The following is a 27924-nucleotide window of genomic DNA, read 5'->3' on the forward strand; positions in this document are numbered from 1 at the left end:
GACAGGCAGGCAGACAGGCAGACAGGCGGACAGACGGACAGACAGGCGGACAGGCGGACAGGCGGCGGAGTTGGTACGAACATCTTCGACTTCGCCAACACCCCCCTCCAAAAAAAAAAAACAAAAAAAAAAAAAAAAACACACAAAACCAAAACACCTCGGCTGCTCCGCTCCGCCGAAATGCCTCGGACCGGTCGCTGTTTTCGGGGCGGATTTGCTTTGGATTTAGCGCCGGATCGCCGCGGAGAAGATGCCTAAACGCCAGACGAGCAGCGCCGGAGAAAGTGTGCCTTGTTGGGAGCCGAACGGCTCGACTGCCGCACCAGAAAAACCCGGAGCGCTTCGAGGCCGACGGCAGCCTGTAGCTAGCAGCTAGCCGCTCGGCTAACGCTAGCGCCGCTAACGTTACAGGTGTTCAGGCAGGAAAAACAAAACAAAACAAACAGCAACAACAAAAAGAAGAGAACCAAAAGGGGGAAAAAAGAAATCGGGACTTGTGGATGTAATTAGCTGAATACAAGCCGGGCACCCGTGTCGTGACTTGAAACCGAACTTAATGTGCCTGTTATGAAGCTTTCGTCAACCGCCAAGTAGCAAGTATAACACTTAGCAACGTTGTTATTAGCCTTTAGCTCGGAGCTAACCTCGCTAGCCACCAAGCTAGCGAGTTAACTTTACAGCTGCATGTGCTGCTTTTCTTTTCTGGCTGGTTTTTATTTGTAGCGCTTCAGCCCGACTCGAGCCGGAACTGTCGGTGTAGTTTAGTCACTCTTCTTCACATTTTCAAGCTAGTCAGTTTGACTTTTTTCTCCAGCCACCACCACCACCACCACCACCCCCCTCTCCTCCTCCTCCACCTCCTCCTCCTCCTCTTCACCGTGCCTGCCCTGGACTGACCCACCCACAAGGACTATCTATCCGGGGCCGATGCTGACAGTTCAGACCGGATCACGGCAACGCCAGGAGCCGCTACAGCCATGCAGCCCCAGCAGATATACGACTTTTCGAGTGACGAGAACAGTCACAAATGGAGAGGCCTCTTCGTGCAAGCTTTACGAAAGGTAACGCTGGATTTACTACACAGGGAAGTCTCATCAGAGTCAAAACAGACTGGAGCTTCATAGTCCTGCTTCCATCTGCACGTACAACCCCCCCCTCCTCCTCCAGACCCTGCTGCCAAAACCCCCTACCCTGAAAAAACATCCATGTAGTCAGTGTTATGATGAGCAATCGAGGGAGGAATTTACCAGAAAAGCTATTTAATATTAATTAAATCTGCTGTCTTCATCTTCTGTGACAGTTAAGGTGCCTCAATGTGTTTGTCCACTGAGACTCCCAGACCCTGCTCCTTATTATAATAATAATAATAATAATAATAATATTTTCTCAATCTGCATTTTATAGTTAGTTTATTTTTAATTTTGTTTATTTTCACAGCATGGTCATCCGTTAATAATCTTTAATAGTTTTAAGGACAAACTGCCTCTTCTTATAATAAGTTTTGCGGGTGTTGATGTTCCTCCAAGTGTAATTGTCATACAGAGCTCGTAGCTGAAAGGCACTTTCACACATAAGTTGACATGCATGTGTTGGTGCCAGGATCTCTATTTGTTCCTAATTTGTTCTAACAGCAAATATGTCTCATCACAGCTGTTTTTTATGTTGAACACACACATGCAGGTTTCCCTCCTCATTTTTTTACCCCCCCAAGAAATGTAACATCATTCTCATGAACCTAATTTTAATTTGAATGTCCTTGGTCAGCAGGACTGAGCTGTATCAGTTCCTTTTTAACTGTCCCGCTCTTTCTCTTTTCTTGCATCATCTTGGCTTCTCCCCATCATCACCAGGTTTATTTTCTGGTTTCTGTGAGTAGATAAAATGCTGACTTTCCATACGGTTGCGATACCTTTCCTCTGAGCTGCTGTAATGTAGACTGGTGATTTCATGGTACATGACGCAGTTTGTTTAGGTTGGTGACCTGCAGGAGGTCAGAGGTCAAAAAGTGGTAGCGACTACCCAGTCTTGCTCACCTTTTTGATCTGTGCTGTGTTTTAGATGAACCTGGTTAATCGCTTCTTTGTTTAGAGTGTAGCCAGTCGAGCTTCGACTGCAAATTTTTGCTGTCAGACTGGTTATTGACTCACAAATTCAGGCCTTTCTTCTTCCCTTTTTGGTTTTTGATTTTGTTAATGCAAAGTAAAATTGAAACTTCTAAATGCCTCCACATTGATTTAAAGCTTTTCATTTGGCTCTCAATTATTCAAATTTAATTTGAAAACAGTCTTGATCCATGAGCAGCAAGGCCCAGAACCTGGCATGGCTGGGACTTTGTCAAACATTGTTGACATTAGGCTTTTAATACATTCACTTTAGCAGCACTAAGTGCCTACAGAGGCAACCAGCCCTGGAATTAGCCATACAGCAACATCATGTTTATAAATACCACAGCCCTTTTTCTGTCAGTTATCCGTTTCACGACAGAGAAGGTGTGATGAATCAGGTGAAACCGAGAGAGCAGGTGGTGGGCAGTGGTGCCGCGGTTTCATTGTTTCAACTTGTTACACAACTGCCGCAGGGAAAGCCTGTCAAAGATTGATGCAAGAGAGGTTTGTTATGGTTTTGACAGACTGTGACTCGCTGTTTTTTACAGCTGTCCACTGAGGGGAGGGAGGGGTTCCTTGTCAGAAGGTGCGATGCTGGATGACTTCACCCCCTGACAATGATTTTCGGATGTTGTTTAGAGGCAGGATTAAAGACAAACACGTTGATGAGTAAACGCTCCTCTGAGCCAGAGCAGAGCAGAGTAGAAATTTAATGATGGAACAGCTGGTGAAGTTGAAGTGTCACCTTCAGCTGGTGGTTGATCACTTCTGAGTTATCCAGGTACAGCCTGCTGAGAAATTAGACTGAAACTAGTATTCAACTGACTAAAAAATGAATTGGCAACTATTTCAATATGTTCATCTGTTAGTTCCTTGTTCACAAAGTTGTTTTTTTTTTTTTATTATTATTCATATATATATATATATATATATATATTTATACATTTAATTTTATGCGACTCTAAAATGAATATTATAGTTGCAGGTCTGGATGTTGGTATTTATTCACCACGAGCACTGTGATCTCTTTATATCTAAGCAGTGCAAACCTATGAGTAGAGGTGTGAAGCACCTGAGACCTCCACCGCCGACTGAAAAGTTCAGATTTAGCCACATTTCAGAGACCTGTGCTGCATCCATCATTTCGCACCATTTAAGGCAGAAAAAGCCTAAAAGTTGTTTAGTTAAACTTGACGAAACCAGCCTCCAGTGTCAATAGTAAAACAGCCAACTTTTTAGTCATGGGTCGCAGCCGTCTGTGCGTCTGTCTGAGGTGTTGATGTTTACTGCTTGTCTCCCGGCTGCGTCTGTCTGTCTGTCCTGGCGACTTTCGATCTCTGTGGCTCGTGCCCGGTGCTATGCAAGAACGTCACTTTTGCGTCTGACATGCTGGTGTTAATAATAACTGTGCATTCTCCAGGTCTGCTGTTTCGCTGGCATCGGTAGGACAAGCCAGAGCTTTGCTGGGGTTCAGTTTCATTCCATTGCCATGTTGAGTTAGCGCAGCGCCGGGCTGCTGAGTTCACAGGGCTCGGCTCCATGTGGCGCAGGCCAAATTTTGAAGGCTGAGTTTGGTCAGGTTACAAGCATGCTTTGTTTTTGTGCGTGTTGCCTCTTTTATCCGCTCAACCTGAGCATTGAGTTAAACTCTGAGAGGATGACCTCACTGCAGCCCAAAACTCACAGCTTGGCTTATATTTTTATTTTGGTCAGATGCTTTTTGCCGCCACATTTAACCAGACTAGACAGAGATGTTGTCGCTGAACAATCACACAGTTATTTGTTACAATCCTCCACTTCACTCGTCTTATGTATGAGGTCCAGTGCAACAATGATAACAGATACAGTTATATTATCTAACTGTAATCTTCTGCCAAACAGTCTGATTTGCTGAGTTTATGAAACTCACTCTGACATGAAGCCCAATGTTGTTGTGTATTAAGCAAACTTGTGTGATGTGTTTTTATGAGCACAGGGACACACATACCAGTGGGATGGTGGAGGGGTTTGGAGCTGACGCACACAAATAAACACATAGCTGAATTTATCATCACATCTCCTTGGGCACTGTTGGTTGTGTAAAGTTGATGTTGTTACACGCAGCCTCTTTCAGCTCACATTTCATTTTCACTTTTCTTGACTTCGTCACCAGTTTCAGCAGTCAAAATGAAACATACAACACCCAAGGGGAGGAAAACCTAAAATTGAAAAGTACGAGAATCGCAGTCAAAATTAGATGAATTGGGAAGAGGCCAGAAATTCAGATTTCAGTGTGACTGGTCCAAAAACACTGACAGCTGACACCAGTTTTGCAGAGAGCACTCAAGTTTAATTGAGTATCAGTTTATTTTTAGCTTCATTATCTGTCTAGTCTTCTGAGCGAAATGAAGAAATGTTCACTTTTATGAGAGTGACTGATCCACTGACCTCAACTCTGCCTTTGCTAACTTGGCTCTACTACACACTAAAAAAAGATTCATGTGGTGCGTTCACAGACTGCTGCCACAGTCAGACACCACTGTTGTTGCTGCAAATCCATGTTTTTATATGTGGTATTCCTGTTGACTTGGAGGTTTTCTGTGCAGCCATTTTTTGTGTATCTAAGCTCTTTTTGCTCACCTTAATTCTCAGAGTTTTGATTGTTGTTTTGGCCTTAGATTTCTGCACATGGAGGACACTTTTCAGCTAACAAAGAAATATTTTAGGAGGAATGATTGTTTATAATTTTTCCCCACAAAAAAAGCCTTTGTCACCCCTTTAATTCAAAGCTTGTATAGAAATGAGACCCTACAGGATGAGTTCTGTGTTGATCGGACAGGATGCCACAAACAGAGAGGAGCGCCGGTGAAAGGATGAGGCTGATTAATACGCAAGTTCCCCACCCTTCCCAGATTATCAGATCAGGTCTGTGCACACCAGGTCATCCTCAGACGGGGTTCAGGCAGAGGTTGGGTGGACACAGCGGGGACACTGGGTCAGGTCAGACTGAGGTCACGGCGAGGCCACATTGCTGCGGACGACATGTCAGCCAGCTATTGTCTTTATGAAGTGAGTGTGAGGAGGGAACAGTGTGGTGTCAGTGTGTTTAAGCTGTGTATTTCTGTTTTGTTTTTTGTTTTTTGTTGCGTGCATGTTCACTTCTTCGTACGTGTTCACTTGTCATCTACAGTGCAGCTTTGTGTACGAAGTGGCGATCTTTGTTTAGCTCTCATTGTCTTTGTGTGTGTCTTGTATGTCTTTGCCATGCATCTCGTGTGTGTCTGTGTGCCTGTTGTCTCAGAGCTGATCTCTGGCCTATGGTTCCCCAGACAGTCTGGTTGTAATGGCAGATGATGTCATGGCATGAATCACAAACAGTGACACATGCTCTGGTATAATAACAAGTCCCACCCCCACCTCTCCACACACACACAAAAAGCCGCATTACCTGCAACCTGAGCCTGATGCAGCCCCACATACACAGTCAGGAGAATAATCAATTGAATTAGAAATGTTAACCCTGTATTAACACTGTCCAACCTTTATGTTCTTCTTCTGCCAGCACACACAATATCACCCGATCACTGCGATACACTGAAGACATGCAATTTTTGTTTGTTAGTTTGTTTGTTTTACACAAAGCTCAGGAGTGTGGCTCCCTGTGAAGAAACAGGATGTAAGCTGATTAAAATACGTCTGTATTCTGTTGACCTGAATCTCTTTGTGTCTTGACTTGTCCCAGTGAAAGCTAAATATTTAGTGTTTGGGTCAAAATCTGTATTAGGAGCAGCTCTGTGTTACAAACAAGGCAAATTGAATTTCAAATATTTAGCTCTTTCAGTATTTGCTTCAACTCTCAAACAGAAATTCAGGTTCCACTTATTCATACTTATTATGTCACAGTAAGCTTTTTTTTTCTTGATTAAACTAAATATAAGTAGAGAAATATAAGCCAATTATAACAAACATTTTCACAGTTGTATATCAGAATATTATACACAGTTGAATCAATCATATACAGCTTTTATTTTTTTCATAATGGGGAAAAATTTCCTTTTTTTTTTTTTTTTAAATCAGCGTTTTTAAATCTCGTTTTAATCTTATGTCATTTAAATTTTTCCAAATTAAGACACGTCCTGTACACTAGAGCACTTTAAATTGTTAGTTTATTTTATATCTATGTGGCAGCTCTTTGGTTCATGGGCTTGACAGCAGCACTTTTGTGTCAGTTTCCATGTCTGATACTTTTCATTATGTTGCAGTTTAGAGTAATAAAATCGAATTTTGAGGTAAAATGTCTGTGGTTTGGATGTTTCAGTTAAAAATGCTCAGTGTACTTTTCCACTCAAGGCCCCCCTCACCCCCCTTAACTTTCACTTTCAAGTTACTGTGTTGTTGTGTTTTGTTTTCTCATTGTTTCAGTGTAGGATGTAACTAATGCACACATCTCATAGTAAGCACATGGATGATACTCAATTATTTGCCTAGTTAATAATAATAATAATAATATTAATAAAAAGAAAACAATAAATGTCTGCTCAAACTTCTCAAATGTGACTATTTGCTTCTACGTCACCTTCATCATCTGGAACTGATGGACATTTTTTAACTGTTTTATCAGCTGAATGATTCATCATTTCAATAAGATGATAATGCAGATTTAACATTAATGAAAGCCGTTTTTAGTCAAATTTTGAAATGCAAGAGGCCATTGATTAGCACTAATGAACTGAAATAGGAAGTCACATTGGAGGAGCTGAAAACAGTAAAATAGACAGTTTATCAATATACAAGCTGATCATTTTCTGTAAATCAGATGATAAATCAATTAGCTGACCTTTTAAAAAGTGTTATAAAAGCGTCTTCATCAATCAGGAGACAGATTGTCTCGCTTGTTTCCATGTGTGAGGCCACAGCCCTGGCGATGGTGCAGGAAAGCTGTGTGTCATTTTACTGATAATGACATTTGGCTCATTTGTGGATCGTCAGACTGTGTGTGTGTGGTCAGCTGTTTGTGTTTTTTTTTTTTTTTGCTTGACATGGATACTCTTATGTTGCAGTGAGGTGCTGTGGATAAAAGAAAACTCTTTTTCCTGGTTGTGTTTTCTCTTTTTTGTCTGTGAGCTGGTTGGTTCTTGTCGTGTGTGTGTGTCTCTCTCTGTGTGGTGTGAGTCTGCTGCTGTTACCTCCTCATACATGCACATCAATACCTTTCAGTGTGCTGCTATGATCTTCTCTCCCTGGGGGGCTTCGCTCAGTGTCGGTAGAGAACAAGGCGGGGGGTGGACGGGCGAGGACGGGGGAGGGAAAAGTGAGAGTGAGCGAGCACTGGGACTTCCTGTACGCCAGCCTTTCCCTTCTTAATGGAGCTGACCCATGAAACTGAACACTTTAACATGGACCAGGAGGATGTGCAGAAAGCTGACATGTGATCGAGATTCTTCTTATCTTAATGTCCAGTGGTCCAAGATGAACTGAGTATCGTCTCCATCGTCCACTTGTCGCCAGAATACTGTTATAATACTGTTATACTGTTTTATTTATGAATTGTCCAAGTTTGACCTTTTGAAATTATTTGTTTTTTGTCTGAACCAGCTAAAAACCTCAAAAATAACACGAGGTACATTTTTATTACGCATTTATCAACATGCAGCGAAAAGGGAAGGGCAGCAAATCCACCTCATTATATGCTCGGATGTGTCGAATAATTAATCGGCTCCATTAGCAAAAAGCTCCCATTCTGTCAATTTATTTACTCATTAAATATTTCTCACTTGATTCTCCAGGAAATTATGAAGACACATATTGATATTGTAATATATGTCTCATACATTTATTGTAATCACAGTTGAAACAATGCCTTGAGTATTTTGTTTCTTGATGGGCGTACATTTTTATAAGCAACAGTATTGATAAAGCATTGGTTATGGGACTTTTCACACCTCCAGCTTCTCAGCAGTGTGTATCCGCTGGCTTTCTCATTTTTCTGTGATCGTAAACGAAAATCTCTGTGGTTTTGGTCGGCTGGTTCTACAAACAAGCAGGCTGAAGACGTTACTTCAGGTTCTGAAAATCGCAAGAGCCGTATTTAGCAATTTACAGGTTGTTTAATTTATTTATACACAGAAAGACCGACAGAAAATCATTGGCAGATTAATTGATGATTTTAATTTATACCTGAACAATAAGAGGATAGTACTTTTCAGATTTGGCTGGCTGACAGATTCAACAATTGATAGATATTTAATTTTTTAAATATATAATAATGGCTACTTTTTTTTTTTTTTTTTGTTCATGCATACAAGTAACAACTTAAAGTGTTTCATTTGAAAACCACAAGTGCAGCAAGTACCTTTTTTAATTTGAAGCATGGACTTTGCAAATTCAGGAGTTCCCCTGATGCTTTTCCACAGACTTCCTTTCACTTTGCTTGCATTTACCTGATTTCAAACCAACATTCATTCTGTCGAAATGAATTCAAAATGTAATTTATTATTTTTTTTGCACTCATTTACTTGAGGTGGATTGGAAGTGCCAAGGAGCCACAAATGATTGTTTTGATTGAATAGTCAGATAGTGAACAGATCAATGACTCCATCTATAGAAGATACCATCTTCTTAAATGGAAGCAGTTTCATCCATAACGTTAAATTGCCAGAATCGTTGTATATTGATGAACGAGTTCACATTTGAGAGTCAGGAATCACTGATTTTCGAAAAAAATAATAACAACTTAAACAGGAAAACGATAATCATTTATTTCAGACAAATTTTTGTTTATCAATTCAGTGTGTGTGTGTGTGTGTGTGTGTGTGTGTGTGTGTGTGTGTGTGTGTGTTGCACTAGGAGTATCCGGCAGCTTTGGCAGTGTAGTGAAGGTTACATGTTTCGTACTGGAATCCACTTTCTATTATGTCTTTATTGAAATGACATTCAATTTTGTGTATTTTGGTTGCTCTGTCTCCCATTCTGACATTGTTGGAGATAGACGGCACTTGTTGGATGTGGGCCTCCCAGAAACGGGCCAACTATTCTGTGAATGGAGTCAGGGGAAACCCCCGTAGTTTCAGTGTGGTGACTCACCGCTCTTGGTGTCCTGTGGAATTTGGTCAAGTGCCTATTTGCGGTCAAGAGGATATATATCTCATAACCTGCTTCTGCTTTGATGTATATTTTTCCAAGTACAGCTTAAACTTGCCGCTTATTTATAACCATTAGGTCTTGTGAGTGTGCATCAAAACAGAAATGACGTACAGAAGCATAAATGAGGCCAAGTTGTGGCTTCAGATTTTCCAGATCCTCTTGTTTTAAGCTGCATCAGAATGGTGTTAATTTATCCGAGCATAAATCCAGAACAGATTCAGTGAAGATATTTATTTATGATAACCAACGTCTCTGCTTCACCTGTTTTTTATTTGATTCAAATTTTATCTCAAACAGATGAACTAAAGCTTGTGATTGCAGGGACATCCTGCCTGCCGCTGCATCTCTGTCAAGTCAGAGCACAAGAATGCATGAAGCCCGGTCTGTGTTGACCTTTTAACTCTCCTCTCACATTCCTTAATCTGGGGGCAATGTTTTGTCATCATAACGCCCCTCTTTACTATATGCCAGGGTAATTCCATCACTTGCATGTGAACAGGCCATGCTTTTGTGAGTGGAGAGTAAATGTGAGGCTTTCTTTTCCTTCCACCTCTTCTCTTTTTCTCTCCCCCTCTAAGTCTGCTTTGGGTTCTATAATAATATCTCAACTGACAGCATTCCTGCAAGAGGGCACGGCCCTAATGACGACTACTTTTGGGAGGTTGGTTGGAGGGGGTGGGGGTGGTGGGTGTCTTCTCTTTCCACTTGTAGACCTAATGAAGCCACACCTTCCCTGCTGTCTGCACCTAAAACTAAACCGTCTGTCAGGCTGGTTCCACCCTCACGTCTCACTGCTGGGGAAACCTGTGTGATATAATAATGAACAGGGGAAACGCTTTCAATGCATGCACTGTTTTTTTTTTTGTTTGTTTGTTTGTTTGGTTTAGTTTGTTTGTTTGATTTATTTCTTTTCCTTGCAGATGATATTTGTTGACAGATTTCTTGTTTTTGAACCCTTTACAGTTTTGGGGCTAAGAGAAAAATATTAGTGGATTTGACTGCTGGAACTCCAAAAATTATGTGCAAAAAAATTATTTGGTGGGAAAATGTTATTGGAAACAAAGCATTCCACGTTATGTTTATTTTTAGTCTCATTTCTTGTCCATTGAATTATAGTGTAGTGTAGCCAAATAAATGTCAGGCCTTGACACTTGGTTGAGAGATGTCAGCTTTTCATTGTAATCATATGTTTGGTTTCTGGTAATTTGCCCGTTTATTGTCATTGTTTGTAGGGAAAGTTTTGAAAACTTGGTGGTGCAAGGACACACTAACCTTGAAAAGATTTAAAATTTAGATTTGCATTCTTCACAATCACAGTTAAACCACATTTATGCCCCTTAATGTGATATTTCCCAGTGAAATCCAGTATGTAAGCACACTAAAGTTTCTTTGGAGCTGCATACGACTGCTCCTGTGGGGGGGGGGGAGGTGAATTAAGTAAACGTCAGCCACATTCTTTGGAAATACAAACAAGATTTGCCTGCTGATATCCAAACACATACAGGGGGTATGTGTTCTGAATGCTATATATAGGATCACTAGAACATTTATGTTTTAAAGGAAGAGACTATTATTTTACACCAATACTCCACTTATTGATATAAAAAAGGAATTTTTATTTGAGTCTTTGATGCTCTAATATTGTGTCCTTATGCAAGAAGGATGTTGATTAAACACACTCCTCTGTATTAAGTGTATTACAAAGTATTAAAAATGTAAAAAAAAAAAAGACAGAAAAAGTGACTAAATGTTCTAGAAAATGACATGATTTGAAAGTGTTCGTCTGAATGTAGCCAAGATGACCCTGTTGGGCCTGAATAAGGTGTTTTTGTTCAGTCATTGTATGTGCTTGTTGCCTGACGACAGTAAACATGACCTGAGCTGCATCATACCAGGTGTTCCACATGTGGCCCAGTTTCAGTTGACATGTGACTGATGCAAGAGAAAGAAACTTGTCAAAGTCTTTACAGTGCTTTCTTTCAGCCAGTTTTGTGTCTCTCTTCACGTGCAGGTACAGAAGCAGGTCCACCCAAACCTCACAGCGAAGGAGGACGCCCTGCAACACATCGAGGAGCTGATCCTGCAGCTGCTCAACATGCTGTGTGTGGCCCAGCCTCGCTCTGTGCAGGATGTAGAGGTGAAGCCTCCACTGACTCGTCCTAGTGTCTCTACGCTATGCAGCAATTACAAGAAGCTAGAAAGTGTACAGCTGCTGCTGCGCTACAGTTAAGATTCAGCTCGGCTACGAAGCCTTAAAACAAAACAGGAAATAAATATTTTTACGTCACTCTTCAGAAAACACATTACAGGCGTGTTTGCTCTGCTCTGAGCAGCAGAGCATGACTGTCAGCATTACCAATTTTTACTCTTTTTTTTTTTCTTTTGCTACTGTATATCTTTAGTATTCACCCTTATTTATCCCATAGTAGTAACTTTTTAGCTTTTTTGTTGCCCCCCTCAGAAAAAAGGTCCCGACTGTCTGTGCCTCCAAAATTTTCCAGCTAACTGATTACTTAAATACAATATGAACAGATAATGCCCATTTGTGAATTGATAAGAGAAAAATGAATTTCCCTCTCCCCTTTTTCCCAGGAACGCGTCCAGAAAACCTTTCCCCATCCAATAGACAAGTGGGCGATCGCCGACGCTCAGTCAGCCATCGAGAAACGCAAGAGGAGAAACCCTCTACTTCTCCCCGTGGACAAGATTCACCCACTGCTCAAGGTGAGAGCCCACCAGCAGTAACACTGGGCACCAGTAGTCGTTTCTCCAGTTGCTCGGAGATATTTGTAATCTAATTTAGGCCACAGCTTGGTTCAGACTAATTCAATTGGCCTGAACTGATCTGGTTCTTCATGCAGTGATTTTGTGAACTTTGTGTAATTTTTTTTTTTTCTCCAACATCTCTTTCAACAGGAGGTTTTGGGCTACAAAGTCGACTACCATGTTTCCCTCTACATCGTGGCAGTGCTTGAATACATATCAGCGGACATTCTGAAACTGGCGGGAAACTATGTCGGAAACATTAGGCACTATGAAATCAACCAACAGGACATCAAGGTGTCCATGTGCGCAGATAAGGTAAGAGGCGGAAGCTGTCGACGTCTGCAGTGAAGACACGAGCTGCTTTTGTGGTCGTCACTCTTTGCTGTTTGTTTGCAGGTCTTGATGGACATGTTCGACCAGGAGGAAGACATCGGCCTGATGTCTCAGTGTACGGAGGAGCCCTCCTCCTCTGGGGAGCTCACGTACGACGACCTGGTGAGGCTTGAAATCGCAGAGGAGAGGCAGTACCTACGAGAGCTCGACCTCATCATCAAAGTGTTCCGCCATCACTTCCTGTCCAACCCCAAAATCTTCACGCCTCAGGTGACGAAGGCCTGAGTGGCTAATTAACAAGCTGTCAAAACAATTTTTTCATCAGAGTTTAATGAAAAGGGATTATTTCACATCTGTCACTATGTAAACAATGAACACAGAGTAAACTAATTGTTAGTATCCTCATGATGAAAGATGGATTTATGATTATTAGATCGGCATCACCATTAATATAGAAATACCTGCTTTGATAATTGTGATGTTATTAACCTCAGTTTTTTTCAGAATGTAATGTTTGTCGATATGAACTGCATGCTGTCAGAGTCGTAACTAGATTACTGTCTCTCATTTCAGTCCTTTGGTGCACTAATCTTCAGATAAATCACAAAGCTGCTGTTGCTTTTAACACATCAGGTCCTGAATATTTTTCATGGTAGATGTTTTTGGTGTGAGGTCAGAAGTAGGAGAAGTGTTACTGTATGTCCAGATGTGCTGTGGCGGCTCTGCCAATGATGGTGTTGAAGTTTGTGATGTGGGTTTGTTTGTTTTGTTTTGTTTTTTGTGTGTGTGTGTGTGTGTGTGTGTGTGTGTGTGTGTGTGTGTGTGTGTGTGTGTGTGTGTGTGTGTGTGTGTGTGTGTGTGGACGTGTTCATTGTTGCTGTAAAGATTTACTTTTTAACGTGGGAGTCTTAAGAGATTAACTCACTTTTGGAGTCAACCTTAAGCAACCATTTGAGGAACTTATCAAGAGCCGGCCTCTTGGTCATAGCTCATTGTCATAAAACTGCATGGACTTCAGCTTCAGACATGCCACTGCTTGCTGCCTTCACTTAGTGAGTTGAGCTCATAAAGTCTTCATTTGTCCCTCATAGATTCATTACAAAAATATAAATTCTCAAGTGTATCTTGTGTGGATAAGATGGACTAAAAGGAGAATCAGCAGAGACTGTTAAAAACTCAACTGAACACAGAAGCTGCGGGCAGCTTGCATTAAAGCTGTCTTATAAACAAACAGTTAGGTCTCTGACTGTAAACTTAATTACAAAGACATTCAGCCAAATCCAGAATAAGGATATTTAAGGATTACAACTGAAAGACTGTAATAGGCTAACGGCTAATCAGCGCTGTGGAGCAGAACCGATCCAAAGCTAGATTACTCCCAAATCAACTGTGATTAAAGATGGTTGTCGTCCTGATGGACCACTACACAGCCAGGACAATCATCCTGTATCCAAAAAGTCTCTTCAAGATGCCAATTTTATTTGAGCTGGACAAAAAGGCTCCAGCGGTCTCCTGAGGCACTACCCATGGTCTCTGTCCCAGTGTTCATATCTGTCTGAGAGAGCTAACCAAGGACACCAGTTACTAATTACACCACCTCTAATATGGCAATTAAGTTGCTCTAAATCCCCTTTTTAAAAAATAAGAGAGAGAAAAAAGTATTGGTATGAGGTGGGAGTGGAGCTGTGCGTTTCTGGGTTGAGAAGAAGTGAACGGAAAGTTGGGTTTAATGGGTCGCTGTGGCTTTGCATATTTTGGGTTGGGTAAGTTGTGGTACCATTTGGGTGAAGAGGATAAACCTTTGTGAGGCTTGGTGGAATGTAGAACATATAATTACGTTCAGACAGGAACAACATCTTCAGCCCTTGCCAAAATAACCTCAATTATGTCTGTTGAAACACAGAATCATCTGAAGTTACTCTGAATAGAAGTTCAATCCTGTAATTATTTGACCGTAACACTGTCTTGACATCTCAGAGTTTAGCACTCAATAATCACTCTATTTCAGCATTCTCATCTGTTTGGCTAATGATTTCCTCCGGCGTGCTTGGCCTTGTTGCTGTTGTTGTTTAGTTTATTCTCACCTACTTTTTAAAGGGCTTATTTGTCCGAGGGGGGAGACTGAGTTTGGGAGCCCCTTGTCTTGTTTCTTATGAGGTTGGTAAAATCTGGCACTGAGACCCTCCTCAAGGAAAAAAAAAATCTAAAGTTTATTTTAGAATTTAGGCAATTTTACAGTAAAGAGGCTGAATTAACTGTAAGTTCATGTTTTTGGGTCACACACTATTCCTGGATTATTTTGATACTGAAGAAGGCATAAAAACTCGATTCTCATCTCCAATTTTCAGTGTTTCTCCATGATGGACATTGGAGATGATTATATCCTTGGCATGTGTTGGCCGTAATGTGTTGATGTTTGACTGAGTTGTGGCTCCTTACAGTGACAGTGAATTTTAATGCCAGTGGCACAGAGCGGTTTTCAGGGAGATTAATTGTCCCTCGTCACTGCTGACTGGTCAGATCGTGTACCTGTCTCTTTCCGGTGTGGCAGATTAAGAGAAAACAACAGACTAGATAGTTGGTCTTGTAGATGCTGAATCAAGGACTGAAGTGAGGACTTTTTTTTTTTTTTTTTTTTTGGGAGCATGAATGTGCTTAAATAAGATTTTGGACAGGAAATATATTTCTGTGGTAGCATTGTGGTTGGATGAAAGCAAAAATCTTCATTCATAGTTGTCTTTTTTCTTTTCTTTTTAAGTATAACTAAAACCAGAGGGTGAACAAAATAGAAACGTCAGTATTCAGATCTGGATTTTCTTACTTTGTGACTTCAGCTCTTCCAAGACTGAAAACTGATCACTCATAGCTGCATGTAAATACAGTGTAAAATAACCATGTAATGTAGAGTTATGTTAATGTCATGATGACGATACGTTTTCTTTGTTTGTTTTTCAGTGGTCAAGTTTCTTGTGAGGTTGTAATTTTTTTTCTTTCACATCCTGGAGATAGTACGTCTTTAATCAATGAGTAGGGTCAAGTGGCTCCATCAATTAAGCTTTGGACTCTTATGACAGGAATATTGTCGGTTTCATTGATATTGTTTGTCACAAACCTGCTGTTCTAACTTCATTCTTTCAGGATGTGGAGGTGATATTCAGTAACATCCTGGACATCCACGAGCTGACAGTGAAGCTCCTTGGACTGATCGAGGACGCCGTGGAGATGACTGCGGACGGCAGTCCTCATCCGCTGGTGGGCAGCTGCTTTGAAGATCTAGCTGAGGTACAGACCACCTCTGTCCCCCAAACACACAAAACTCCCTGAAGTCTCAGGCCGCCCACTAAACTGAATACAAACTCCTTGAAATGCCAAATTTATCTTTATGAACTGTAACACAGAGGCTTTTTACTGTGTGTGTTAAAAATGTGTTTGAGATTATGTAAAAGCAAAACTTGTTCAGAGGTAATCATTGGATTTGATTAGAAAGATATTTTTCTTCCCCTGTCTCTATGATGCCTGAACCTGTTAAACTAATCGGTGTGAACTACACACAGGTTTGTCTTTCAGTCTAATAAACCCATCACAAACATTTACTTCATCACCAAACTGCTCCCATTATAAATCCTCAAAGGTTATTAAGCACGACACTCAAAATAAAAGTCATACTGTCAACAGTATGTCAGCCGTCTTCCTTTTTTCTTGGACACAGTAGGAGTTGATTTGTTGATTTCCTGTACAGTTATTTCTTGAACAGACACTGAGCTGCAGAGCATCATGTCACTTTTAATTGTGTGTGTTTTTATAGGAGCAGGCATTCGACCCCTATGAGACTCTGTCCCAGGACATCCTCAACAGGGATTTCCACGAGCATTTCAACAACCTGATGGCACGACCAACCGTTGGCCTCTACTTCCAGGTACGCTGTTTGAATCAGAGCTCTTCACTTGGTCCGTGAGCAAAATCGCTAATCGGTCATTGTTCTCTTACATAAGTGATTGATATTGATTCATTAGCAGTATGTGATATTTCTGAATTAAACTCTGAGTCTCTGTTTTGTTACTTGGTAGTTTAAATTTGTAACATTTAACTGTGTTGCTCTGGGTTTATGAAGTCACAGCAGTTAAAACTCACTCTCTCTTTCCTGCCATTCTCAAATGTAAACTTTCTTGTAAAGGAAAAATGCCATAAAAATGAAAAGCGTTTGTTTGTAACATGAAGGTACATGAAGGTCATTTATGTGTTTAGCCCAAGCACGCACTGTTTGAATACTTGTTCCTGTTTAGCTTTGAAGTTAACCTGGGTGCCCGGTGGAATTCCTCCCTATATGGTCTGAGGACATGTCATGTCATATTCGGCGTCCTGTGTACAGTTTATTCACTGCTCCCGCATTGTTTTATTTGGACATTCCTCACAAGAATAGCATTGAATTATGCTCAGTGGGGTGCAGTTTGGCAGCCTTTGAAGATTAAATATTTGCTGGTGTTTTCTCAGGCCAAAGACCAACAAGTCCGACTGTTCACATGAAGCAACATCAGGGCTCCAGTTTCTCAGCAGTATTTACAGTGCGAGGCGATTTCCTTCTTTCCTTTTTCAAGATTTCAAACACCAGAATCCCCCCCCCCCCTTTTTTTTTTAAGGAAGTGGATGAATAAAATGACTCAACTTGCACTTGTGCTATTTATCCCCTCTCTACATCGCACCTGAGGGTGTTCACTCCCAATCCACCAACACAGGCGCTGTCCTGTTTGTTTCCCTAAAGTCATTGTAAGAAAGAGAAGGAAAGGTTAAAATAAAGCTTTACTTATGTACTGTATTGATTTTTCATTATGTTGTTTTTTTGGTTTTCCCCTAACAACATTAAGACATGCAATAGAAATAGAAACTGGCTCATCAAGTCACTCTACTAGATTTTGTTTGTTGTATAAACATGAAGATAGAAAACATGATCATGAGATCTTTGTCAGGGTTTTGCGAAGCTTTCACAGAATGCTGCGATACGGTTTACATGAAAGAATTTCAAAACTCTTAGTTAAAAAAAAAAAAGAAAATTAATTCAATCTGAGCTGGAGAAAACCAGGTTATTTACTCTGTTGGTTGGCAGAAATCATGAGCTCTGCTTTCCTACCAGCCGTGTGTGTGTGTGTGTGTGTGTGTGTGTGTGTGTGTTGATCACGAGCACTCCCAGGGGCAGATGGCGTAATGGATCAGCCTCCTCTCTTAAACTACCCCCTCCCTCTTCCGAACACTGGGACCCCTCTAATCAGACTGCCCCTGCCTGTTTCTGCAGCGTTGGCTAATCTTATTTTAGAATCTCTCACTTTGTGTTTCATCTTTTAGCGGCTCGATGTTCCTCCGCTCTGTGATCCAGCCACTTTACTCCACAGGACATGCTATAAATGTATATGTATTAGAACATTTGCCATCATGAGGATTGACCCCCCCCCCCCCCCAAACACACACACACCCCTCACGGCTCTGGCATCGTTACTGGCTGTGCCTCCAGCTTTTGTCTCATTGCGTGTGCTTCATCTTCCTCCTCACTCCATCCCTCTTGACTCCCTCCCTCTCTGTCAGATAGATGTGTCTCTCGAGCACTCAGCCCGCTGCACTCTGCAGCGTCTGGTATTGTGGGTAAATTACATCGCCTTTTAAAAATAGAACAGGCAGCCACACTGCAGGCCATTTTTCTCCTGGGGAGGAGGAGGAGGAGGAGGAGGACGACGACAATGACGAAGGGAGGGGGGCGGTGGTGGTAGTGACCAAGACGCATTTCATGTTGAAAATAAGCTGCGAACTGAAATGGCAAAAGACAGCGACATGAAGTCCAAGCAGCCCTGAACCTGCCAAATGGGAACAATTTGTTCTCATTGTCAGGGTGCACCTTATTCTACCACACCGCGTTTATATTTAGGCTGCTACCACAGCGGTGATGATGAAGCCTGCTACTGTAGGCACAAATAACCTTTGTGTTACCTGTGTTACCTGCTCAGATCAGACGTTGCCCTTCGCATTAAGATCATAGGAATTTAAAATGCTGATGTGGGTTTTTATCTATTTAAAAGATTTTTCTAGCTGAAAGTCCAATATTGGCCATTTTTAAACTTTTTATTCCACACAATATTCAAAAGTAAAGAAAGAGAAAATTATTATACATTCGACACTGTTCATTTTCATTTTGATTAATCAGCAGATTATTGTCTTCATTAGCCATCAGTCTAAATATCATGAGCCTGTGATCACAAATCAACTTTAAGTCTACATTTCAAATTAAATTTTTGTCTAATCAGAAGTTAAAGTCATCCGTTAAAGAGGAATCGCCACAGACTTGGGCACTGTTAAAATCAGAATATCCAGTTTTCTCATTTTCTACATTAATGTCATATCCTGAAATTAATCACGACCGCAGTAAGATTTTAAACATGCTCTTACTGCCTTTTTCTTCTGCTTTAAACTGCTCCGACTCAGAAGTGGGTAAATAACTTGTTGTATCAATAACATGATCTAAACTTAGGTCATTGTTCCCGGCTCAGTGTGCGTCAGGCAGCTGATGCTTTCTTTTTCCATGCACCCAGAGCAGAGTAGACCCCCCGCCTCCCCACACAGACACTGTGGCCGCTGCTGTGGAGTCTGAGTACTAGCATATTGATTCTGAATCGTCTGTCAGGGGAACGGGAGATTTAAATGGATACTATGACGGCCGCCTCTCCGGTTACCCTGCAGCCTCACTCAGTCAGCCTCTCCTCCTCCCACCTCGCTGCATCGCTCATCACCCTGCAGCCTCTTGATCTAATTCAGCAGGCTTTATAAACTGAAACATACACATTGTCACTGTGCTTGTCCTCACAGCTGTCTCCGGTTTCATTTAAAACCTTTCATTAACAACACATTTAGCCTGTCAGATGGTTTTGGGTTTTTGTTTTTTTTTTTTTTTTACATTTTACTCACCAGTTTCGAAGATATGAAAATAATTCAATACATTAGCGGTAGACAGATTTGGATTTCTGGGTACTTTGTTGTTCTATCCCTAACTGGTCTGATGTGTCTTTATCTCTGCAGTCAGTTGCAGAAGGCTTTAAAGAAGCAGTCCAGTATGTCCTTCCCCAGCTGATGATGGTCCCAGTATACCACTGTATGCACTACTTTGAGCTATTACAGGTACGTCATGACACGTGCGCCAAGTCCAGCTCCAGGTTTTCTTTTTATTTTGTTGATCACACCCCACGTTATTGGTTCATAAAAAACAGACTGCACTGACATGTTTTGTAGTATCGTCATGTCACATTTGAGATGTTGGTGAAGCTTCTGCCAACTTTGCTCTCAGAAGAAACAATTTGATTATCTTTCAGTATCTTAAGTCTCTGGATATCTTATCTGAAGATAAATACACTCGATTTTAACTTGTACTTATGTGGCTCAAGGTTCATACTGACTGACACACTGTTTCTGTTTCTGCTCTTAAAAACTGGTCAGACTGTTACATCTCAGCACTGTCGTCAAAACTCAGCTCTGTTTGCACAGTTATTTCCTATGGAACCCAAACACAGCGCTGTGGGTTTGTTCAGTGACCTCTGTTATGATGTAAATAGTAGCCATGTGTCTGATGCTCTTCTCTGTTTTTAACAGCAACTTCAGGAGCGCAGTGAAGACCAAGATGACAGAGAATGTCTGAAGCAGGCGATCACAGCGCTGCTTAACCTTCAGTGTAGCGTGGAGCGCATCTATGCCAAGCACCAGCCCCGCCGCAAACCCGGGTACGTCTGCTCTGCTGGTATTCTGCTCAGGAATAAATATAGAATTTTATTTTAGTGAGTCCTCATTCACCAGAAGAGATAAAATATTTTAGAGTTCCTTCATAAATACAGTTCCAGTTGACTTTTTGCTGCACATACATATCAAGCATTTTATTTATCCCTCACAGTGAGCCCATGTACCGCCTGTACAGCAGACAGGTTCGTAGCAAACAACTCGCCATCAAGCGCATGAATGAGATCCAAAAAAGCATTGACGGCTGGGAGGGGAAAGACATCGGTCAGTGCTGCAGCGAGTTCATCCTCGAGGGAGCGCTTTTACGGGCGGGCGCCAAGCACGAGAGACACAACTTCCTGTTCGATGGTCTGATGATCAGTTGCAAGGCCAATCAGAGCTCCCGGCTCCCGGGGTCGGGCAGCGGGGCAGAGTACCGCCTGAAGGAGAAGTTTGTGTTGAGAAAGATCCGCATCGTGGATCGCGAGGACTCTGGGGAGCTGCGGCACGCCTTTGAACTGATAGGCAAAGATGAAAACTGCGCGGTTTTCTGCGCACGGACAGCAGAGGAGAAGGCGGCGTGGATGGCGGCGCTGGTGACTCTGCAGTACCGTTCGACTTTAGATCGCATGTTGGACACTGTGCTGCAGCACGAGGAGCAGGCACATCCTCTAAGACTGCCCTCCCCGGAGGTTTACCGCTTCGCTGTGCAGGACTCTGAGGAGAATATAGTGTTTGAGGACAAAGTGCAGAGCAAAACAGGCATCCCCATCATTAAGGCCGGCACAGTGGGCAAGCTCATAGAGCGGCTCACCTACCACATGTACGCAGGTAAGAAGCTCCAAAGCATCTCCGCTGAGAAAGAAATGTGACAGGTGAAGATGCACTGTGATGATTGTTATCTAATCTCTTTCATCTGTTTTAGATCCTAACTTTGTTCGCACATTTCTTACCACATACCGATCGTTCTGCAAACCACAGGAGCTTCTCACCCTGCTGATAGACCGGTATGGTTTGACCACAGCACCTGCCGTCTCACCTGCCTGTTGGACTGCAGTAATTTCATGTGCTACTGTCTATGCTGACATGGTGAAATTTCACATATCTGGTTTTTCTTGGTCAGGATTGAGATCCCTGAGCCAGAACCGACTGAGGAGGATCGACAGGCTCTCTGGAACGGCGATCAGCCGATGGCTGCCGAGCTCCAGAGGTTCAGGAAAGAGTATGTGCAGCCGGTCCAACTCAGGTATGTACAGCTGTCGAGTCAGAGCCGATGCTTTCTCAGAGCAGCAACAACACAGATGGTACAAACTAAGTTAAATAACAGCAACAAGAATCGAACATTTAGAAACATTGCGCAAACTAAGAAACAACAGAAACAGTGATGTTGGTCCTGAGGTGGTTAGAACAGATTCCAATTTTGAGAAATACTTTTGTTGATTAGAAATGCTTTATCAATGAATAATTAAAAGAAACCCTAAGATAAAAAGATTGTGGCACAAGGTGAGCTGATTTATGGCTCACCGGAGCTTGAATCTGACATAGTGAACTCAAATCTCAGAGTTAAATCACTGAATAATGTCTGTCAATTAAATTCGAACTTTTACCTGAACCTTCTGCAGAAATGAGGTCACTGGTTACTTTGAGACATCTCTGAACATGTAGATCAGCTGTTGAGGCTTGTTCGAGCATCTTGAACTACTTTCTTTTATTTCCTAACAAGGGCTTTTAAAAATGCCACAAAGATTTCGTCTGTCTTTGTCCTGTGTTGTTGTTTGTGTCTTTTGCTCTCTCCTGTTAAGGCCTGAATGTTCTCACTGAGCTGCAGAATTAGTTTTGTATGAGACTTTTTATCCTTATAAGGAGCAACAGAGTAGGGAATCGTCTCTTAAGTCCCATTAAAAACTGCGAGTCTCTCTGTCAGACTGAAATGCTGCAATGGTGAAGAGAAACTGCTGTGAAATCCTTTAAACTTAAATCACAGAAACAGTTGAAACACAAGAAGATTGTTAGTCCTGTACAGTACATCTTCTGAACGAACAGTAAACACGGAGGTAAATCTGCCGTGAGGGCAGAGAGACAGACAAAAATACTCAGCAACGATCATTAAAAAGGCCAGTAACAGAACATTTGACTGACAGAAATGAAAGCAGCTTCGTGGGCAGTTTGGGCGGTCTGTTGTTACGTAAACACTGTGATGTGGGCCGACTGTCGCTCAGAGTAGGTGAACGTACATCTGAAAACGTGACTTTTAAGTACTTTAAAGCACAACATGTCTCTTCTGTGTCTATTTTTAAGTTTCCACTCTTTGTTGTTGTGTACACAGCGGCCACCAGCCAAAGACTTCTCAGCCCTGTTTGTTGAAGGTCTTTTTTTTATTATTTATTTATTTTTTTCATGGTGTCCATTATTCCCTGGTGTTCCGGTCTGGCTCTGCACTACGACCGTCCAACAAAAACAGAAATGACAGCAAAAACAAAAACACTAATAAATAAATGTCTCTCCACTTGACGGGGTGAAGAAGTTTGTTTCCTGTTTACTGATCCATTGTCACGTGTGAGGAAGGGACAATACAGTTAGTTAAAAAGGTCCTTTGTGTTTGTTTCACAGGGTTCTTAACGTTTTCCGTCAGTGGGTCGAGCATCATTTCTACGACTTTGAGAACGACCCAGAGTTGAGAAGTCGACTAGAGGAATACATCACCAGCAAAATTCAACTGAGAGGTCCGTCCCAGATGCAGCGTCTTAATGCCACCATCAGATATTTAGCCACGTAGCTTCAGTATTAAAAATGGTCTTCTTCAATGTTGAAGCAAAAAGATTTTAAATGGAAAATTATCTTTTTTTTTTTTTTTTTTTTTTTAATTGCATAGAAACTGGCGTGCACTTTTACAATTTTGTTTGAGTGATCTGTAACTATAATAATGTTTTAAATGAACAGGAGCTGAAAGTGACAGTTTGGGCCAAGCATGAAACCATTAAACACTGTTTTTGTTTTTTAGGCAAGTCAATGAGAAAGTGGGTCGAGTCCATCAACAAGATCATCAAGAGGAAGCTGCAGACGCAATCGAACGGCGTCAGTCACAACATCACCTTTGAGAGCCCGCCCCCTCCCATCGAGTGGCACATCTGCAGAACGGGACAAGTGGACTCCTTCGAGCTCATGACGCTTCACCCCATAGAAATCGCCCGCCAGCTGACTCTGCTCGAGTCTGAGCTCTACAGGTGAGTGGACGAAGGTTCTGACGTTAGCGAGGCGGTTTGTTTACACAGATTCAGGAGAAAACCTGCTTGTGCCTGAAAAATGAAACTCGTGCTTCCTTAGAGCTGTCCGGCCATCCGAGCTGGTCGGCAGCGTCTGGACCAAAGAGGACAAAGAGAAGAACTCCCCCAACTTGCTCCGCATGATCCGTCACACCACCAACCTCACGCTGTGGTTCGAGAAGTGAGTCTGAGCATCGAAATGTTTCATTCACAAGAAAATGCAGCATCGGTTTTAGAGGCGCGGCTTGAGAAGTCATGTCTGAGACTTTGTCGCCCTCAGGTGTATCGTGGAGACAATGAATCTGGAGGAGAGGGTGGCAGTGTTATCGCGGGTCATTGAGATTTTGCAGGTTTTCCAGGAGCTTAACAACTTCAACGGTGTGCTGGAGGTGGTCAGTGCTATCAACTCTGTCCCAGTCTACAGGCTCGACCACACTTTTGAGGCAAGTCGAACAACAATTAGAGGAAAAATCAGCAGGTTCCATACTCTATATGTGTTTCAGCAGAAAGAATCAGGGCATTTATTCCCTCTGTGGCCATAAATATCAGGACAAGATGCATCAAGTCCACTCAGTAGTCCAAGTTATAAAAACACCAGAGCCAGAGTGTCCCATCGTGAAGATAAAGCTACTCATTACATGTCACAAAAAAATTAATTAAACAAAAAATGAAGAGACAACTTAGCTTGTTAGCTAATTATCAGGCAATACAACTTAAAATGTATATCTGACCTGATGGAAACGTCAAAGTCAGTGTTTCATCCCAAAGCAAAAGGTTTTATGCTTTAAAATAACTGACACTAGGAAACTAGCTCAAGTTCCTTTAGTCTGGCCTGTAACTCGTATAGTTTGATGATGTTTGTATCATATCGTGATGTGTAAATCTGAGCTGCAGCCGAGAGGTCCTGTTGTTGGAGATCACCGACAGCAATAGTTCTTCAGTTACTGTACTCTGAAAGTGTTGATTATTGAAGCAGCTTGTCCTTAAAGCTTTGGCTGTGAACTGGACTGAAACTATCAAAAATACACAGACAGGCTCTGATTTTGTGAGCTTGTTTTTCTCTGCTGTTGTGTAACGCACAAGCCCTGAGGATAGAGACTGAGTCCATATGCTGCTGAGCCTGGCTGAGGAATTCACCTCTGCTGTTTGTTGCTGTGATGTAGATTTTGGTTCTGTCAAGCATGCAGTCTAAAGCTAAATGGACTTTTTCCCGCTCCTCTGCCCACAGGCCATACCAGAGAGGAAAAAGAAAATCCTGGAAGAAGCTGTGGAGCTGAGCCAAGACCATTTTAAGAAATACTTGGCTAAACTCAAGTCAATAAACCCACCCTGTGTGCCTTTCTTTGGTAAGTCGTCTACACAGTTACTGAACAGATCCTGAATGTCCAAACGTTCTCCTCTCGACCATCAAATTCACCTCCATCCTCAGGTATCTATCTGACCAACATCCTGAAGACGGAGGAAGGCAACCCCGACTTCCTCAAACGTCACGGCAAGGAGCTGATCAACTTCAGCAAGAGGAGGAAAGTGGCTGAAATCACCGGAGAGATCCAGCAGTATCAGAACCAGCCGTACTGTCTGAAGGTGGAGCACGACATCAGGGTGAGAGCTGGCCCCAAGTTTGTTTTTTTTTTTGTTTTTTTTTTTACACAGCTTTTATTTTTTCCTAGACTCTGAACTCAAACCCTTTTTTTTTTGCTGTTGTTGCTGCACAGAGGTTCTTCGAGAACCTGAACCCGATGGGAAACAGGAGTGAGAAGGAGTTTGCTGACTACCTGTTCAAAATGTCCATGGATATTGAGCCACGGAACTGCAGGCAGGCTCCCCGATTTGTAAGTGTTTGGTTTGTTTCTGTGTTAAATTCAGATTTGAATTCAAGCTGAACTGGGTGGTTTGGTTTGGCAGCTTTGTCATTTCTGTTATTTGCCCACTGTAGCCCAGGAAGACCATGTACACTCTGAAATCCCCGGGGATCCGGCCTGTACGAACGTCTACCTCTGGCACCCTGAAGGGCCACCCCGTCCCCCTGGAGAGGGAGCCCCCACACAAGATCACCTTCCGGAGCATCGCGGAGACCGAGCCGGAGATGCCGGCGTCGGCCTCGGTGCCCACGTCTCCGAACACGCCGACCCCTCCACAGTCAGCCTCCTCTGACCTCAGCTCAGTCTTCATGGAGCACGACCTCAGCAGCTCCTACGGCGGTGAGTAGAGCTGACGTGGACGTCCCGCCATCATTATCACAGCACTTTAAATTCACTGAAGTTTTCACAGTTTCTGAACCCTGAACACAAACTGCAGTGTGATCCAGTTGGTAAGAACAGTAACGAGAACACAGCTGCTTTTGCTTTGTGTTCACAGCGTTAACGTAAAAGGTGAAACATGTTTTTAACAGTAAATCTTCTTTGTCTCTCTCCTCCTGCAGGAAGTAATCCCATATTCGTTTCAGTTATTCTGCCGCCTTCGAGTGAGTCTGGAGTTTCTTTTATTTGTCCTTAATTGTAAAATATTTTTCTGTAACGGTCTGCCAACATGTTGAGGAATCATCCGGTGTCTTCCTCTTTTTCTCAGAGTTCCAGTCGGTGTCCTGCGGCAGCCTCCACCAGCTCGGAGAGGAGCAGCACAAGCCTCCGCCTCTGCCACCACGAAGGAAAGACGCGATGTCTGAAGCCAAAGTAAGTCACTTCCTACCACGATACCGATAATTACAGCACCCGACTGCTGTTTGTAGTGTTAAACAAAAATACTAGAGGCTGAGAGCGAATACAGTTCGTCAGAGAAAGGATTTTCTAAGTGGTTAAAAAATGTAGATTAAAAGAAGGCCTGAGTCCTGCCGCGTGATGAAATCAGCAAAGATTCAGCTCTTTGTGACGCCCCCCCAACTCATCACTGCTCTGATCTGTTTCAGCTGAGCACCAGGTCCGACAGCCCTCCAGCCATTCCTCCCCGGCAGCCCCCCCCTCCGCCCAGGAACCAGCCTCGCCCGCTGGTCTACAACGGGCCCCCCGTCGACGGCCCCCTCCCCAGCCCGCCTCCTCCGCCGCCCCGTGACCCTCTGCCGGACACGCCTCCCCCTGTGCCCCAGCGGCCCCCGGAGATCTTCATCAACTACCCGCCCCTGCAGCCGTCCCCTGTGGGCCGATACCACTGGGACTTCGGCAGCTCCCCCAGCTCCCCCAACACCCCGCCCAGCACGCCGTCGCCACGCGTCCCCAGGCGGAGCTGTCCGCTCAGCGCCAGCCAGAACAGCCTCTACCCTCTGCCCGTTCCCATCACCGCTCCCCCCGTCCCACCTCGCCACAACTCCAGCTCACAGCTCCCCAAACTCCCACCAAAGACTTACAAAAGGGAGCTGCATCATCCGCCACTACAAGGCCTCTCATTGGTGGAGAACACCGACAGCAGCCAGTGATTCTGCTCTGTTCTGTTTTTAAATACCCTGAAATGCAAACTTCAAACTGTCTCCTGCAAACTACGACACATTGGACTTAAAGCTACTGATCGGAAAGAATAACACTGCTCCACATATTCTTAACTCCACCCCCCACCTCTGCATCGACCAGTCACGCCCCAGCTGTGCCTCTCAGGGGATCAGTAGCTCCGCCTTCATCACAAACCCTCTGTGCCAACGAGAAACCCACACCGGTGTGCCAGCTAACAAACAAGGAGCAGAGTTTGTGTCTGTCTGTGCTGTACGGAGCGACCGTGTTTGTTCCTGATAAAAAGTTCTCACCCCTCAAAACACTTAACTCGCTCTCGCCCCTCGTCCTCACCCCCACCCCACTCCGTCACCTGAGCGAGGTGAAAGTGGGCGGGGCCTCGGACTTTGTAGCCTTAACTGTCACGCTTTGTTTCTTTGGGCATTGACGTGATCCGGAGTCGTGCTGCACCTCAGAGTTTCCTCCGAGCTCTCTCTCCTCCTGATCGATCAACGCAGACGAAGCTCTGTGGACGTTTCCTCTGACTTGTTTCCTACTAGCTGAAAACAAACAGTTGCCAAAGTCTTATTTTATGCAGGGGGATAAGGGATTTTTTTTTTTTTTTTTTTTTTTTGGGAAACAAATGTGACATTGAAACAAACAGAGAGGCGACACTGAAACTGAACTCCCCTCAGCATCCCAGCTGTACACTGTGACTGGAAAGTCAAACTGGCTGATTGTTTTTCTTCTGTCTGAAGTCCTCCGCAGCCACTAAATGTTGCCTTTAAAATAAATACATAAAAATGAAACATCCAACAGCGGTGACCTCTGACCCCCAGGCTCCAGTCCTCCCAGCCCAAAACAAGAGCCAAGAACACTCCTCTTTTTTTTTTTTTTTGTTTGCACATCGCACTCGGGCGACGTCAGCAGGTTTCACCTGACAGAAAGTCCCTCTGCCGCTCTTCGGAGGTTTGCCACGATATCAAAACAGAGCCGATCCGGGACGAAGAGAGAGTCTTTCTCTCTCCTGTGTCTTTGGGAAAAATAAGAAATAACGATGTCTTAACTGCCCCCCCCCCCCCCCCCCCCTTACAGACGTCTGACACTGTGCTCCTCTCTGAACGCCCTCACCAACTTTTCTTCATTGGTATTCAAGCTCAGCACTGGATGTACACA

The 27924-nt window shown here is 43.0% G+C and overlaps 1 protein-coding gene across 1 annotated transcript; it reads left to right on the forward strand.

Annotated features, from left to right (window-relative positions):
* Positions 1 to 27745, forward strand: sos2 (son of sevenless homolog 2 (Drosophila)). Its single transcript, XM_029493372.1, has 23 exons — positions 1 to 1061; positions 11239 to 11364; positions 11820 to 11951; positions 12144 to 12308; positions 12390 to 12596; positions 15465 to 15608; positions 16132 to 16242; positions 19383 to 19481; positions 19950 to 20077; positions 20245 to 20900; positions 20995 to 21076; positions 21193 to 21315; positions 22680 to 22792; positions 23071 to 23293; positions 23394 to 23513; positions 23613 to 23775; positions 24561 to 24678; positions 24762 to 24934; positions 25048 to 25164; positions 25269 to 25533; positions 25755 to 25796; positions 25901 to 26004; positions 26238 to 27745. Exons 1-23 carry the CDS (start codon positions 978 to 980, stop codon positions 26739 to 26741), a joined length of 3999 nt encoding a protein of 1332 aa, XP_029349232.1. The 5' UTR covers positions 1 to 977; the 3' UTR covers positions 26742 to 27745.
* The last annotated feature ends 179 nt before the right edge of the window (positions 27746 to 27924 follow it).

Source organism: Echeneis naucrates, chromosome 22, assembly GCF_900963305.1.
Source record: "Echeneis naucrates chromosome 22, fEcheNa1.1, whole genome shotgun sequence".
Lineage (NCBI taxonomy): Eukaryota > Metazoa > Chordata > Actinopteri > Carangiformes > Echeneidae > Echeneis > Echeneis naucrates.